Consider the following 16,315-nt stretch of genomic DNA (forward strand, 5'->3'; position numbering starts at 1 on the left):
AAGGTAGAAAACGGAGAAGGTGGAAAGGGGAGGAGGGGGGGGGGAGAAGTGCGGGGAAAGCCCGAGCGATTCGAATCGCACGGAAAGTGAAACTTCTCGTATCCACCCGCCGACTTTGACCGTAGATACCGACTTCCTCCTTCACGAGCAACAATTTACCAAACGGAATCGGACACTGGCGTTTCCGGATCTCGTTACGCGGCCACATCCCGTATACGTACGTACGTTCGAATTTCCTAAACACGGCCGCGTTAAATGCAACTCGCGACGTTGCTATAGGGAAGTGCTTTATTATACCTCGCGAGTTCTATTTACGGATTGGAAGAAAAAAAGATATATCTGTGTAATCTCTTTATAGGCATCACACGATTCACACGTGACGAAGAAATCGGAACACACGAATATGACAGGATCGATCAGGCTATGCTAACACGCACGACACCCCGGACTAAACAGCAATTTAGCTTTTTTTTTTTTTTAAAGAAAGAAACAAAAGGGAAAGAAAAATTACGCCACTCCACGCAATTTCAACCGAATTCATCAACCGCCTGTAAATTAATTCCGAACACGAACTCGCACGAGCAGCACGATATTTCCTAGATATTTCCTACTCCGAAGTTTCATATCAGCCTTATCAAACTCCGCTCCGCTCCGCAAGTGGACGAAGCAGCTTGCGCCGGTCGCTCTCGAGTTCCCGAAATCCTTTCGGAAATAAGGGGTTTCTCTCGCCGGGCACACGACACACGTGAGGTTGGGACCGTGTCCGCCGTTTTGCGTGGACGCCGGGCGTCGGGCGCTCACGTGGCACCCCTCTCCACACCACCTTCTTCATTCTCGCGGGCAACATCGCGTGCATGAGGTTCCCTCGCCGCCCGGCATCTCTGCATCTCTCTCTCTCTCTCTGCGTTCCCCCCTCCCCCTCCCTCTACCTTCGTGTTCCGATCTACCACCCGAACGACGGCGGTCCCACGATCTTCCACCCCTCTCTCTCCCCACTCGCTCTCGTCGCTCTACCGCGCGTCGCTCGCTCCCCCTCCCCTCTGGCGTCGCTCCCCGCCACGCCGCTCGGCGCGCAGCGTCCTCGGCACTCGGCAGCAGCCGAAGAGAGCCGACCGCTGCGCCGTCGCGCGTCGCGCCCGCCGCTGCCGCTCCTCAACTCCTCAGTAACGCGAGCGCCTTCGTGGAGTTTGGTATCCTTCGTTCTCAGCCGCTCGCGCGCCGTACGTCGTCGTGGTAACGCGCAACGCGCGGCGGCAACGCGCTCTCGTCGCGTTCTATCCACCTTTGTCCCCGTCGTATCGCGTTGGAATACGTTTGCAAGTGTTTACGCCGGGAGTGTACGCCGAGCGCGTTCCCCGTGAATGAAATCGTCGCGACATTAGACGAGTGGTTTTGGTGAATCGAGAGAGAGAGAGAGAGAGAGAGCCTCGCGCGCGCGCGCGCGCGTCAATTCGGAGCCGTGTGTATACGTCGAGGTAAACAAAAGAGTAAAGAGAGTCGGCCTGAATCCGAGCGAGTCAATGAGTTGGAAAACCGGCGCGTACGACTTGAAGGTAAATCACGAAAGTGTGTGACCGTCGTTAGCCGGTGTGTCCGCCCGGAGAGAGAGAGAGAGAGAGAGAGAAAGAGTTTTTTGTGTCGCCGAGGCGCGAACGCGAAGAGAATGCCGGGACGCGTGACGCGGTCGGTCGGGGAGCAGCGGCGTGCTCGCGCCGGTTTGGTTTTCGGGTCGCCGAGTGGCGACTGAGGGGGGCCGGGGTAAGAAGGGAGAAGGGATGCGAGGGATCATCCCGCGGGAGCAGCAGCCGGCGCGGTGTGTTGGGTAGCGGCGTGCCGCGTGTAGGTGCCGGGGGGGAGGTGGAGGTGGCGGCGGTAGTAAGCGGGTAGGAGGGAGGAGGGTGATCTCTCTCTCGGGCGCGCGAGGATGGCCGGCTGGCGGCGAGCGGCGCTGATCCGCAAAGTAGGTGCTGCTGCTGATGCTGCTGATGCTGCTGTTGCTGCTGCCGCTGCTGCGCGTCGCGACACCGACCGACACGACGTGACGGCCACGTGCCGCAGCGGACGCGTCGTCGTTGGCCAGTGGCATTAACTCTCTCCCCCTCTTATCGTGACCGGGTGATTGCGTGCCGAGCATGTCGTAACCGCGCGTTTCGGAACACGCGATCGGAGTGTACTCTCTCGCCCGCTATATATTCAGGCGCCCCCCGACGTATATATAAACAGAACGGAGGTATACTCTCGCGAGCGAGCGCGCGTGCACGCACGCATGGCCGCGCGTGTGTATTCGTCGAGTAAAAGCGGGCCCGGGAGGATCCGCGAGGAGTGAGTACTCGCGTCGAGTGACCGGGAGACGCGAGGGGCACGCGAAAAGAGCTGCTCCTTTTTTGAGACGAGAACAGAGGTGGGCCGTTATTTCACACGTGGGGTAATATGTGAAAGATTTTTGTTCGCTTGATTGTGTGGGGGAGGTTCTCCGGGATCGTCCACGAGTTCAGCGATACAGTGAGGGTGATTGCGTTAACGTGTAAACATAAGTCCGCCGCGATACCTTCCGTCCGATGTGCACCTCGGGGTAACGCGTGACTCCCCCCTCGTTTACGCCGGGGAAGGATACTCCTACGATGTGCAGTGATACGTAACGTCCCTTCGCAGTGATCGTGACAGAGGAATCAAGCAACGTCGTGTCGGCATTTCGAGGAACGGGAGTTTCGAAGATGTAATCGATTTCAAGGCGATCTCAAGACTGAAAAAAATTCGTAGTGCGTATATTTGGAGGATACAAAACACTCGAGGTGGTGGTGGTTGCTGCACATGTCTGAGGAAAGTTGTGCTTTAAACTTGTCATCCAAACTCGGGCAAGACCGGAAAATTTGGAAGGAAAAAGAGCGGGAAAAACAGTGACGGAGAAAGAAGAGTGAGATATTGTACGAAAGCGGGAAAAAGGAACGTGGTAGGAAAGGAGAAAGTGAAGAGGCGAAAGGAGAAAGAGAGGGAGAGAGAGAGAGAGAAGAAGGAACACGCTTCGTCCTCTAGTCCAAATCCCAGCGGGAGTTCGAGGAGAGGGTGAAGAGCGCCGTGGAGGGGGGAGTGATGCCGGCGGTGAGCGTGGCACAGCGCCCTCCAGGTGGAATCCCACTCCACGCCGGCGTGCCGGTAGCTCCCAGCAGCGTAACCGCCCCCGGTCCGTCGGGCCGGTGCCTCGGGGGCCCGGCAGCGCCCCCCGCCGGCTCGCCACCGCTGCCGCCGTCCTTGCAATCCCTTGGCGGCGGCGTCGCCACTAACAGCAACAGCAACGTCAACCCCAACAGCATTAACCACAGCGGCAGCAATAGCAACAACTCGCTCGGCGGCGGCAACCCCAACAACATCGCCAACAGCAATCACCACCTAGGCATCAACACGGCGAGCGGCGCCACGAATCCTCTGCAGGCGATGGCGTCGGCGGCGGCATCGCTCACGCAGCTCAACAACATGGCGAACGGCCCACTGCCGCCACTCGCGGGCACGGGCCCGGGCGGACCGCCGAGTCTGCCGCCGCCGCAGCCGGCGACGACGCCGACGCACGGCGGGCCGCCGACCCCGCACGGCGGGGTTAGCGCGGCGCCCCATCTCAACGGCGCATCGCCGAGTCCCCATCCGATGCCGCCCCACGGTATGATGAGCGGTTCGCCCCACACGCCTCACCCGCACATGGGGGGCGGCGGACCCTCGCCCCATCCCCATCATCCGGGGCCCCACATGGTCGGCTCGCCGCATCATCCAGCGGCGCAACATCCGATGGGGCCGGCCGGCATGATGGGGCCGGCCGGTATGCAGCCCCAAGGCGCGCCCGGTATGTGCGGCCCCGGACCCAGCGGCCCGATGGGCCCGCACGCGCATCCGCAGGGACCAGGGGTACCTGGACAACCGCATTTGCACAACGACCCGTTCTTCAACTGCCAGCCTTTTCCGTCGCACTACTACAACAGGTAAATTCGCGAGGGGGCCAATGCGATGCGTTTGATACGTTTGACATCTTACGGAAGCGGAGGTGGTAATAGGGCGGGAAGGGAAGAAAGAATTGCGACCAACGACTCTGTCGATTGTCGCCCCAAAGTTTCGAGAGGCGATAGAAGCTGTTGTAAATCCCAATTTTTCGATCGGAATTAAACATTTTTTAATTACATATTCATACTATTAAATTTGAAATTAATATTGCTATAAAAAAGCTGTTTAATAATTTCTATATATTTATATATATATAAACTGAGATGTTTTATATCATCTTACTTAAACTGTTATTTTTATTTTATTATACTTGTGCTTTTCAATATTGGATTAAACTTTATGTACTTGACGATCTAAAAAGACATATTAAAACGTATTAACACTTTGATTGTCTGTATAAAATTAAACGAAAATTGATGACAATAGGCACATTCTATATAAAACATAACGATAATCCATAAGATGTACATAATTGATTTCAAGATTTATTCTATCGCATACAAATGTGACATTTCGCATTATAAAAGCAAAGTTCGAATTAAATTAAATTTTAATATTTTATTGTTTAATTCTTTTTCGAAAATCGCGATTTTCTTCATGACTCACATTACTAGAAACAAACAAGATTTTATGACTGTTTGACTTGGCAAGATGATTCTAAAAATAGTTTTATGCGATCTGCATTGCGATTTTCTTGGATTAGTGGTTTACCGACAGACTGATATGATCGATTACGGTTCTTCGTTTTTCTAAATGTTAATTTTTTTATTTCAATTGTCTGATGATTACGGGATTATGCTGGAAAGAGCGTGATTCCAAGATTTTAGCGTATAAAATCGATATTACGTTCTAGTCGCGAACAAATTTTTCATCGCGTTTTTGGCAGGCGTTTCATAAGATCGATACGGTTAATAGTGCTTTCCTGCCATAGCAACTGTAATGAATGTGGCATAAACGTCAAAATTACGACAGAAGGAATAATTTGCATACTCGATCATACGTGAAAATAAATACATGCGTCGCCGATATCGCGCTCGACATCGAAAAACCGCTGCGTGTTTCCGTTTATTTTTCTCCGAAGAAAAGATCTTCGATATTTCAAAGGCAATTTCGCGGATTGCTGTGGGGAGGGAGAAATCGAATTATACAGGATTTATCCGAAATTTTCTTTCAATTGCTAACTTTTTAATAAATTTGAAATTGATTGCTACTCAACGAGAGTAGCGCACTGATCGTCGATACTTTTATCTAAATTTTTAAATCAAAATGTTATTGAAGTAAGCCAGATTTAAGATAAATTGAAGTTTTTCGTTATTTATTTGTATTTCGACATTGGAATTAATTAATTCAGTCGTTTTAACATTCAATTCCTTTAAGTCATTTGAAATCTTGTTACACCTCGATATATATTTTTTAAATTTTATTTCCATGTTTTATAGAAAACGTGAAGTTTCTGAGACGCCCTGTACAGTGATATAAATAGGTAATCTGTCGTCACACACATACCGGCCATAACAGTTCGCCGTCACGCGAAAGAACACTCGCACGTGCGTCTCGCCAGTCGGGGTGGAACTTTGCGTGAAGGCGTATGTAAACTTTTTCTCGGGCTCGCGCGAGGAAGGGTAGATGGAGGAGGGAAAGGGGGAGGGTTGGAAAGTAGTCACGCGAGGTTTCACGAAAAATTGTATCGCGTGGCCGAAGGAATCTCCCGCGAAGCTCAGCACTTGCCGCCGCTTGTGCGCTATCTTAGTTCTCTGCCTCGCGGATAATCGCGACACGCTCCAATATTCATATGAAATTATTTTCTAATCAACGATAAATTCTCCACACGTATCGAGTTTTTTCTCTAGATCGCTCCGAGCAATCGCTTTGCTTCGGGCTGGAGAAAAAATAAGTATCGATAAAGTAATTTTTCAGCGTGTAATCGATACCACCGGTGAAGAACAGAACGGTGACAAAAAGTTTACACATTTATTGTGACCATGCGTTCTTTTTCTATCTCTTTTTCTGAATCAGATCATAATCTACAATTTTTTTTGCAAGAACACAATAGCGTTACATTGTATAAATTATTGGATAAAAAGTGGGAAGATGCACGGTCACTTGCGATTAATGTGCGCTAATATTTCTTAACGGTAAAATACGTTGTTTGATGTTTTTATAACGATTTCTAAATGAGTATATTTGTATACGTATATAATTATTTTAATGCCTATTAAATTTATCGTCGAAAAGCCATTCCAGCGCATCGTATAATCCGAACGGAGAAGAATAAATTGAAAGGGGTAGCGGATAGGAAACATCCGGACACAATATTAAGTTAAGATTATTCACGGCTTGTCTTCGATTGGTTCAAGATTATCCCGTGACTCGATCACGGGCCGGCGAGTTTTTTCCACCGCGGGTATTTTTAGACAATTGTTTTACGGCTCGATACTTCGTTCCGTGCCAATCGTCCGGTAGTCGCTCACTAGTACGTTCTCTCAGGCGTAGTAACAGTATACCCCGAGAATCCGTTACCTCGGCTAGGATCTTCCTGGTCACCGTTGCACAGTTGGCTCCGCGCAACACGGTTGAGAATAATACAATGTATAGATATCCGCAAAAAAGTCTGCGAAGATTTTCTGAATAATATGATCGCTAAATCGTCGATCTCAACGCAGGTTCGGCCAAAAACCACGTTTCCAATAGCCATTAAAATCGACCGATTGGCCCGCCCAAAATTCGCTCGTTTACGCGAGTTTATAATAAGACACGTAATAAAAAGCAGACTCCATCTGCTTCTCCGCGAAAATAGAACTTGCTCTCGAGCAGTAGCCGTTTTCTTAGGTGAAATTCGGATGTAAAATCATGCGCGAGATTGGAGAAAAACGACTATCGGTTTCACCAGATATATACGCGAGTGGCTCGCTGTCGGTCAGGTGCGTCGAAAAAGAAGTCGTCTTCGTCTCGCGGTATCTCTCGGTGTGTCTCAGGTGCCCCGCAGGTGGGAGGTGCCCCTGGCGCAGGTGTGCATGCACGTCCGTCCGCGACTTCCTCCTTCGCCGGGGCTCGCCTTGCGGAGGAAAAAGTAGTCGGGGGTTAAGAACGTCGATACCTCGGTATGTGCATGACGACGATTATCCGGTACTTCTCCTCCTCGGCCTTCTTCGTATCCGGTCTGGACGTCTCTATCACCTCGGCATCATCTCTACGCTCACCGTCCCTGTCTGGTAATCGCACGGGCTCATTAACATAAGCGTTCCACCCTGGTACATTTGTACGAATGACGATGCTACTTTGCTCACAGAGTTGTGGCCAAAGCTTTCTTTTTAAGTAGGTATGTTCGTACCCGACAATTCCACTTAACATACGCGAAACGTTCAAGCCCCGCCATCGCTGGTAATTTCTGATTGACCGTCACGCCGAGTGTTTTGTCAGGAGTTTTGCCTTAATGCTTCATCATGAAGCTTCTTTATCATGAAATTTTATGAAAAGTTTTAAAGCGTGATTATTAAAGTATTTTTCGACCGACTCTAAGATGTCTCGCGCAAACGTATTTTTCTGAGAGAATTTGCTTTTAATCGAGCTAAACTCGGGTAGTATCGTCTCGCAAGATTAATCGCGATATGTAATGCAGATAAGAAGACCCGCATTTATGTATACTGTCGCTGAATTGCTACTAGCTTGCAACACTTGACTGAGCTTCTTAATAACATATGTGCAACTTCGTAACTTGGAAAAACCCAGACCATTGTCTCACCTAGGAGATATGTTGCTTTAATGTCGCAGCATTCTTCTATATGTCTCTAATTATTTCTCTGAATCAACTTTGGATCGTTAATTTTTCTGCTACAGCAGTGTGCAATTTTTTTGAAAATTATTTTATCGGAATTATCGTAGACGATACGATTACTGTTGAAGTGCGATAATTTATATAAGAAAATATAATTATAAATTTTTGTATTATTATTTAAATTTTATAGCTTTTGAACAACTTTTTATTTCAGAGTGAGACGTTACACGAAGATTAGTTCTGGTTTGTTTTCCTCGAGAGCAAAAAGAACGCCAAAAAGAATTTGGATAATCTGCGCAAAGCGCAACCTTGATATTCTTGTTCTAAAATTCCCCAGGTATAACGTACATTACATCATTCAAATATTTGCACCGGCTGCATACTGAGATTACGCGTGCATGCGCGCGAAGGTGTTGTTTCAAATTTGCTTGGGAGAAAAATACACGAAGCGTTATCGCGAAATGAGCGATGACGTATCGGGTAGTCTAACCCCGGGTTCTCGAAATTTTGTAACCATTGTAAAACGTCTGGAGCACGTGTTCAAGTGTTTCTAAGACAGTTACGAAGGTGACAGAGTCGACGCGAGTTGTCGTGATAGCTTCACGCGTTGGTAGGCATTATCGCACGTCAGTGTCATCGTAAAAGAAATATTTATTGTGTTAGAGATTCGCGATGTGAGGTAAGTAAAGTAAAATTAATCGCGAACAGCTCGACGAGGAATATCGAGCGCGGGCGTAGCGTTTAAAGCATGATCGGAAGTACGAGCGCCGCCGTCGGCGGCCTTATCTTATCGCGGGCCTTCTCGGTATATAGGATAAGAAGAACCTTGATCGCCTCACGACAAAAGCGAATCGGCACCTTGCCTCTTTTTCAAGGTCTCGCAACGTTGATTTTCTTCACGCGGCGAGATTTTTCGAAATTTACAAAATACTTCGTGAGACTTGTCAAAATTGTAAATATTTCGCAAACGTTTAAGTTAAATTTTAAATGCTGTGACTTAAATTAATATCGCGTATTAAAGTATACAGATTTTATTTCATACTTCTTTAAGTGCGCTTTTAAAATTATAATTCGTTAATTTTTACGCTTTTGAAAATATTTAATTTTTAGATTTGTAAATTAGAAAAAATGACGCTTATAGCCTACATTTTTGCGGAGAAATTCCAAGTTATTTCCAAGTATATTAATTGAATCATATGCTCAACTTTGATACAAATTTTACAATGTAATTTATACAGGGAAAGCGGAGTAGGGGGATTGCAAGGATAGATTATCATTGGCTACAGACCCATTATATAGATATGCACGAGATTATGTTATTTGGTATCAACGGCGATGCAGCTATCTCCGGTTACCAGAACACTCCTTACAATTAAGCGCGTACAATAATAACAGCCCGTGCTCTTCGGTGCAAGACGATTCTCCTCTTGTTTTTGCAACATAGTCGTTTCTCGTTTCAAGCGGGAGACAGCCGCGGGCTGTCTTTCTAGCGGCTTTCCGCTAGCGCGGGGCTAGAGCTGGATTAGCGTGCGGCACGTACGTCTCCGCACGGTGTTTCTCTAGTTATGTTACAGGGGTATATAAAGTAAGCGCCGCGCCGCGCCGGTGCGATATAACCGGCGCACGTGCGAATCATTTAGAGTATCAGCAAGATACTCTGTACGGATCGCGATCTACTTTTACACCGGCAAGAAGCTACCACTGAGTGGAATTGTAGATTCATTGCGGTCTGCCCGATTAATTCGTCATTCAGTCATTCGAGAATTTTTTTTCCATTGCCGAAGCATCGTATATGCGTATAGTATAACTTTCTACATTACGTAATATCCTTACATTACATATTTGATATATGAAAGTATTTCAAGTAAAAATGTTCTTCTGCCGAGAAATAATTAACTCAACATATTTTACTGTACTTTTTGAATTCTGTATTTTACACCATATCCAGTCGAACTGAACCAATGAATCTTCAATCGCTGTCTGTCTAGACGTTTCGGATATTTTTGTCGAACCTCCTATATCCATAATAAGGTAAACGGCCCAGTTACAGGCACTGTCCTAGTTTCCGGCACCGACGGTACATTTATATTTGTAATAAATAAAGTTTTCGTCAAATATTAAAAAAATTACAAGCAAATTAAAGAGCGTTTTTTACTGTTGATTATTGCATAAACACTTTTTTTTAAATGTTTCGTACTTAAATTACCGACAGTGAATGGGGCGACTCGCGCGTTTCAGTGGCTCCCGAAGGGCATTCCTAGGTGACACACCTTAGTGGTAGCGAACGTCAAACTGCTGATTTTTAGTATTATGTAAGTATTAAAACGTCATAATGGTTATATGAACATGTTCAGCACGAATCACATTATCGATTAGATAAGTAATAGTTTATCTGTATGTTAGTTTTTCCCTTAAATTCCCGATGCCAAGAAGTGCGTCACGTAATGAAGGTTATGTTTCACTTTTTGGCACAGAGTTTGTAATATGTTGCATCATCAATTTTGCTTTATTATTCTAGAAATTGAGGTAGATTTATTGATACTTGTAACTCGAAAATTTATGATAAAAAACATTTTTTATGAAAAAAATAATTCTAATGAATTTTTATGAAATTTGTTTGAAATTTATTAATTATTCAACACATTTTGACACTTTACGCTACAGATAAAGTTTGTTTTCTGTGTTTTATTTTCACCTGTCTTATTTTTTGTATTTTAATGTAATATATAAAAAATCTGTTGTAACAGAGTAAGCACAGATAGAGAAAAAAGTGATGGAGACTTTGGACTCTTCGAAGGTAGCTAATTTATCTCATATATCTTATATTATATGTAGTTTTTGCATAGAGGTTGACAAAATATAATACCTACAAGAGAGCTAATTAGTAATTAAACATTGATTATTACAGCTAAAATTATACGCAGGACAATTTAAGTAACTGTGACGTCTCGAAGTGCCGAAAATTGGGCCCGTTGGTGCCATAAAGTGCGGCAGAGCACTTCGATAGTGCCAAAAACGCCGGCAGTAACGAGCATTATAAAAATAATTATTTATTTATTAGAACTGAATGATTTAACTAAAAATATAGGTGAATCTTACTCAGAAAGCTTTAATGCACGTGTTAAAATAGTTTGTTTGGGGTTTAACAATATATCGCGTTCGTAAATAATAGAAAATCAGGGCCGCTGCTATAAAGGTGCCTATAACTGGGCCGTTTACCTTATAGTTGATTTAGCGAGTGTCGTCTTTCGAAATATTAAAACACAGAAAGTGTCCATAAACATCTTTACATTTATTGCATTTTAAGAAATTAAAAGCATTTCTTATTCTAACCCTTTTGAATGATACGCGAGAATTTATGCAACTGTGTTCATCGTATACAATCAGGCATACGGCAACATTTTAGAAATATTCGTCAGTTTTACACGGTAAACATCGAATCCGCGCTTGAAAGGAAAAGGTAGCTTTTTCCTTCGATGAAGCAAGTCCAGGGCATGAGGGGGAGGCAGGGCTTATTCTGTCGGAGATGCACCGGTCGCCGTTGTTGTGCATAAAGCCGTGCGCAGAGAGCGTATCAGGCCGTATCGCGTCGGTCGGTTCCAGTTTCTCGTGAAACTTCTCCGCGCGGCCCGGCAGGTTCAAGGCGAGCATACGCGAAGGCGCGCACCCCGCCGCTTGGCAAGGGGGATCGTACATGTACACGTACGCGCATACGCACACGTATGCGCATGATGCATATGGATCGCGCGCGCCGGAAGTCGCCGAGGCGGCGAAAGAATTATCGAGCCGGCGAAATGATTTTGTTGCTGTATTACAATAAGGTTTCCTCTATTCTCCTCTATTCTCCCCTGAAATTAACTTCCGTGCAATCAGCAACTCATATTGCTTACGCGTGGATGTTAATCTTTTTAATAAATAGTCAGTCCGCGCCCGCCCGTCAGGAGAGTGACGTTCAATCTGTGTAATTGGGTGACCAATTACGGATGAGGAACATGTACGAACTTTGTGCGGCACGTAAACTATTGGGATCCCGTGTGTTACACGTTGCATGGCGATGGAAGAAGATATCGGTGTTGCATGAATTACAGACTAAATTCCAGTTTAGAAGTTACCGTGAAAAGTTACATTTTGCATGTTTCATTCATTTATCAACAAATAAAATTCGGTCTTTAGTTTCTTCCTAATGCGGAGCCCATATAATTGAAATTTCTTTTTATTCGCATTCAATTGCATCAATACACTAATTGTTGCAAATAGAGGTTCTTGAGAGTTGGAAAGATCATGTTTATCTTTTCTTGGAGAAACGAACATCTACACATTGATACAAGAGTTGAGTGTCTTCCTTCTTCTTTGAATGTCGAGTGTCGGACAGTATTGTTAGCACACCGAGAATTATTGAAAGAGAAAAAGATAGGCGAAGTACAGACAAAGAGGAGAAAGGTTTCCCTGAGTCACGGTTTACTTAGAAACATCGATGCAGGTGTCTCTTGGGACAGGTGTAATTTGGCAAACGCGTCTCCCCGGATTGTCAAGCTTTCCTTCGCGCAGGCAGGACCGCATCCGTCCCGGCACCACGCGCTGAACTTAGCAAACGAAGCTATGTTTATTTTAATTAGAAACCTCAGTGTATAATAGCACACCAAATGTAAATTACTAGGGTTTGCTGGGTAATTAGTTTTAATTTAATTAACACGGCCGTGGCCAAAATTTCTGTCGGCGTCATGAATTTCTTTACAACGCGTACAACGTGCCGCGATTTAAAAATTTTCGTTAATAAAAGGACGAAATATTTTAGCGGGCTATAAAATATTTCCGCGTGAGAATGAGAGAAATGGCATTCGTAATCAATTTTGTAGCCACACGCGCATTTCTTTCACGATTTTTCAAACCTAATGAAACATAATTATCCGGCACCATAGCACAGATACGACCGGCGGAATTAATATAGATGAATTAATCTCGAGGTTGATAAAACTCGTGATCAATGCTCAGCCTCTCAGCGAACCGATTGGGCTTTACAAATCGATATTCGCCCGACGATTATGTTTTCAACGTGCATAATCGCCTCGCGTGTGCAGATTCGCCCGTGAAACAACGTGAGAGCCACCCGCGCGCTCTCGCGCTCGCGCCGAGATCAATGGCGCCACGAGATTCCCTTGATTTACCCGATCCCCGCTCATTTACTCCCTTATCTGGCCCGATACCCGATAGTCGATCTATACACACGTACGTACCCGTTAAGTTTTATGGGTCAGGTTGCCTCGAAAGGTTCCTCGATTACACCCACTTAAAGAAGATCTCTCACGAATCACTGCAACGGCGCGGCGGCGCGTGCTTACACGTAGGCTGCATTTCTCGAACGTCAGTGTAAACATCTCTTATCTTCGAGCGCTCACGAATCCGCTATCGGATGTCACCGACGCGCGAAGGGACTTCCCCCCCCCTCGAGCCGATGCACGATCGGCTGACTGCAGGTTTGTTAGGATCTCGTGAACGTGCCCGATGATGCGTAACGATACGCTCGATATTGTTCGCTTGATTATTTTTCGACGTCAGTGATAGTTTCTTCACGCTATCTCGTCCGCTATTTCAATTTGGATTGCTTATATGAGGATAAATAAAAAAGTAAGGGCGATTTCTCTTTATTCAAAATATTTGGTTAGAAGTTATAATGTCAATTGCAACTCTAAGATCTGTAGTATATTTAGCTTTGTAACCAATGATAAGTATTGGGAGCACCATTCGCTGTGCGCACTAGGGTCGAGCAGCGCGTTATAATAAGATAAGATCATTTCTATAAACAAAGGCGTAAAACTGATTGAAATTTACGGAGGAGTGGTAATATAGTACGGAGATAACTGTATAATACAGAGGAAAGTATGAACGGATAGAAAGGTTTGATAAAGTAACCGGTACATTCCTGGCTACACAATTAACCAAAAACATTTTATTCTAAGAGTACGAAGTATGAGGGAGCTGATAGAATGCTGCAAAAAGTGTGTTGACAAGCAAAGAATTTATATTGAAAAATAATGTAATGATTTTTTTTTGTCGCTAGCGCTTGTATATCACTTTCGAATAGAAAAATAATTGGCCTTTAATTTCGTATTCGAAGCAATACGAAACATTTTGTTTCTTCAGAATCATTTCAGAATTAAATACGACGCTACGTTGAGGTAAAAATATCGATCGTTCGTCTTCATTTGTTATAATTTGCCGTGTAACTTTGCGCATGAATAAGCCAAGGAATTTATCCTCGAAATCTTTTGGACGCGAATTCGAAACAGTGTTTACAGCCGGTGTTTCGCTAATGTTGCGAAAGCATTGGCGTCTCTCTTTCGAGGCTAAACTAAACATTGATTAACTCATCGTGACAGTTTCTCTTTTGTCCCGCTCTTAACGGCGACAGCGCGACGCGTGTGTTGCCGCGCTTTATTTATAAAATGTCGCGCGCGGCGTTACGGGCGCGGAAGCGCGTGTATACGCTCGCGCGTCACAAACTTCGTTAGCACACTCGAGGTGTTGCGACAAAGCGCCCGTTTAATTCATTCGCTCGTTCATTCACCGTTTCGACAGCGAACGTTTATCCAGATCCCGGCCACGCGAATGCGCCTAACGACCTGTCTCCGGCTCGCGCGATTAACATCGTCACCTCGCATCGGAAACGCGGCGGAAAGAAACGCGGCAAATGAGCTATCTCTCTCTCTCTCTCTCTCTCTCTCTCTCTCTCTCTCTCTCTCTCTCTCTCTCTCTCTCTCTCTCTCTCTCTGTGGCCGGTTCAACAACGGACACTGTCACGACAATTCGGATGGTTTATTTTTACACGCGCCGCTATTTCAACTTGATGGTCTCCCGTAAATAAAGAAGCACTTATATGCCTGCTCTTTCATCTCCAACGAATAATTCATTTGTGAATAAGCTCGTAGTACGTCCGCTATTCTCGTATTACGCGTACTTACTAGTAGACCAGTAATACTAGTTAATTTAGTGGGTAGAGAAAAAATTCTTTAGCAAAGAAGAAATGATCTATATCGTCAACTATTACAGTCCGTTAAAAGTATTTGCTCGCAAATTCGACACTTGACAGTCAAAATTTGTATCGGTCCTCATCATGCATAACAAAAGACTAATAATATATCTTTTCTTTTTTAGCTTAGTATTCGAAATAATTGTCAAAACTGTCAGAAAATATATCGTTAGTTTCTTTTTTTTTTTATGCATGAAGACGATACAAATTTGGATTATATCAAGTGTCGAGACCGGTTGACACTTTCGGCGTCAAGCTATGCGGGTGTAGCCGGTGTCGGCGCGCCGAAATAACGACCGATAGACTGAAATCAAACATTGTGCTATAAATAATGGGATTATCGTTGCCTGTCCAAATGCAGCGCACGCGACCTCGCGAACCTCGTCAAGTGTCCGTATATTCCGTAGAGAGCCGTGGGTTCAAGCGACCTACCTGCGCCGAGAGCGCGCGCTCTGCTTCGTTTCAGCGGTTCTCATCGCGAGGATGACGTGAAGCGCGAAGTCGAACGAGAGTGTGTCTTTTGACATAAAGGGACTGGGATTTTGCTAATATCGTCGAACGTAATTTTACTTATTCCTTCGCTTTCCATATTTCTGCACTTCTGATTACATAAAAAGGCAGAAGAGAGATAAATTTAACCGACGTTGGCAAATCCGTCGCAAGATATTTATATAATTTATAATCTCGCGAGTTACATCCAGCTTGTTGGCTATCCGACAAATTTGTTGTATATATAACGCGAGAGATATCAGCCTAAATCGTCGGGTTCTCGCGTCATGCGGCGTACAAGACGTGTAAGTCGGCTCGCATTGATGCGCGTTCGCCGTATCGCCATTCTTGCATCATTTCGATTGCGTAACCGCGTGTCCGGCGCGTCGCGTCGGTGCGTGAGATTTTAAAATGTTATAGGAATTCGCTGGCACGTCCAGATCGAGGAAGTGTTTCGCGCGAGTGTTGTTCGTCTCGCGAATCTCCGATTCGATCCCGCACCCTTTCGTGATACTCGGAGGAGAGTGATCCGCGGGATATCGAGACGCCCCGTAGATTTCGAAGCTTGGACCCCGATTACTCGGGGGAACTTGGACGATGACGCGAGGATTTCTCCGCCTCGTTCCCTCCTCGCTGCTACGATTTCGAAAAAGAATCGCAACGACGCGAGATGAGAACCGCGAATGATTTGCCAGTGAAGCAGTTCGTTCGCGTTGAAGTTGGCTCGGCTGGTCTCTCCCGTCTCTGACTCTCTCGTCCCGCGCTCCCCTCCCTCTTCTCTCGCTCCCCTCCGTTTCTTTCTCCGTCTTCCCTTCTGTGTGTGTGCGTTTCCCTTCTTCTCCCTCTCGCGCTTTACCTCAGCACTGGTCTCTCCGTGGTCCGTGTTCTCAAGGCCGCCTCCTCGAATCCTCCTTCCTCGCCTCTCGCCTTCTCTCCACGTCTTCTCCTGCTCCTCCTCCACACCTCCAACTCAGCCTCTTCCTCTTCGTCGCTCTCTCTCTCTCTTTTTCTCTCTTCCTTCTCGTCTCCTTCCATCT

At 45.8% G+C, this 16,315-nt stretch overlaps 1 protein-coding gene across 6 annotated transcripts in view; it reads left to right on the plus strand.

Annotated features, from left to right (window-relative positions):
- The first annotated feature begins 1,153 nt into the window (after positions 1-1,153).
- The window catches only part of Chi (LIM domain-binding protein 2 Chi), a 76,842-nt gene continuing 61,680 nt past the window's right edge, over positions 1,154-16,315 (plus strand). For 5 of the 6 annotated variants that reach the window (XM_077403100.1, XM_077403098.1, XM_077403099.1 and 2 more), the window contains exon 1: positions 1,154-3,968. In XM_077403100.1, coding sequence (XP_077259226.1) covers positions 3,091-3,968 — 878 coding nt within the window. In that variant the 5' untranslated portion in view covers positions 1,154-3,090. The remainder of the gene's footprint in view (positions 3,969-16,315) is intronic. The other variant, XM_077403102.1, reaches the window with a different exon arrangement.

This window comes from Temnothorax americanus, unplaced genomic scaffold, assembly GCF_048541705.1.
Source record: "Temnothorax americanus isolate GAGA-0224 unplaced genomic scaffold, ASM4854170v1 Scaffold17, whole genome shotgun sequence".
NCBI lineage: Eukaryota > Metazoa > Arthropoda > Insecta > Hymenoptera > Formicidae > Temnothorax > Temnothorax americanus.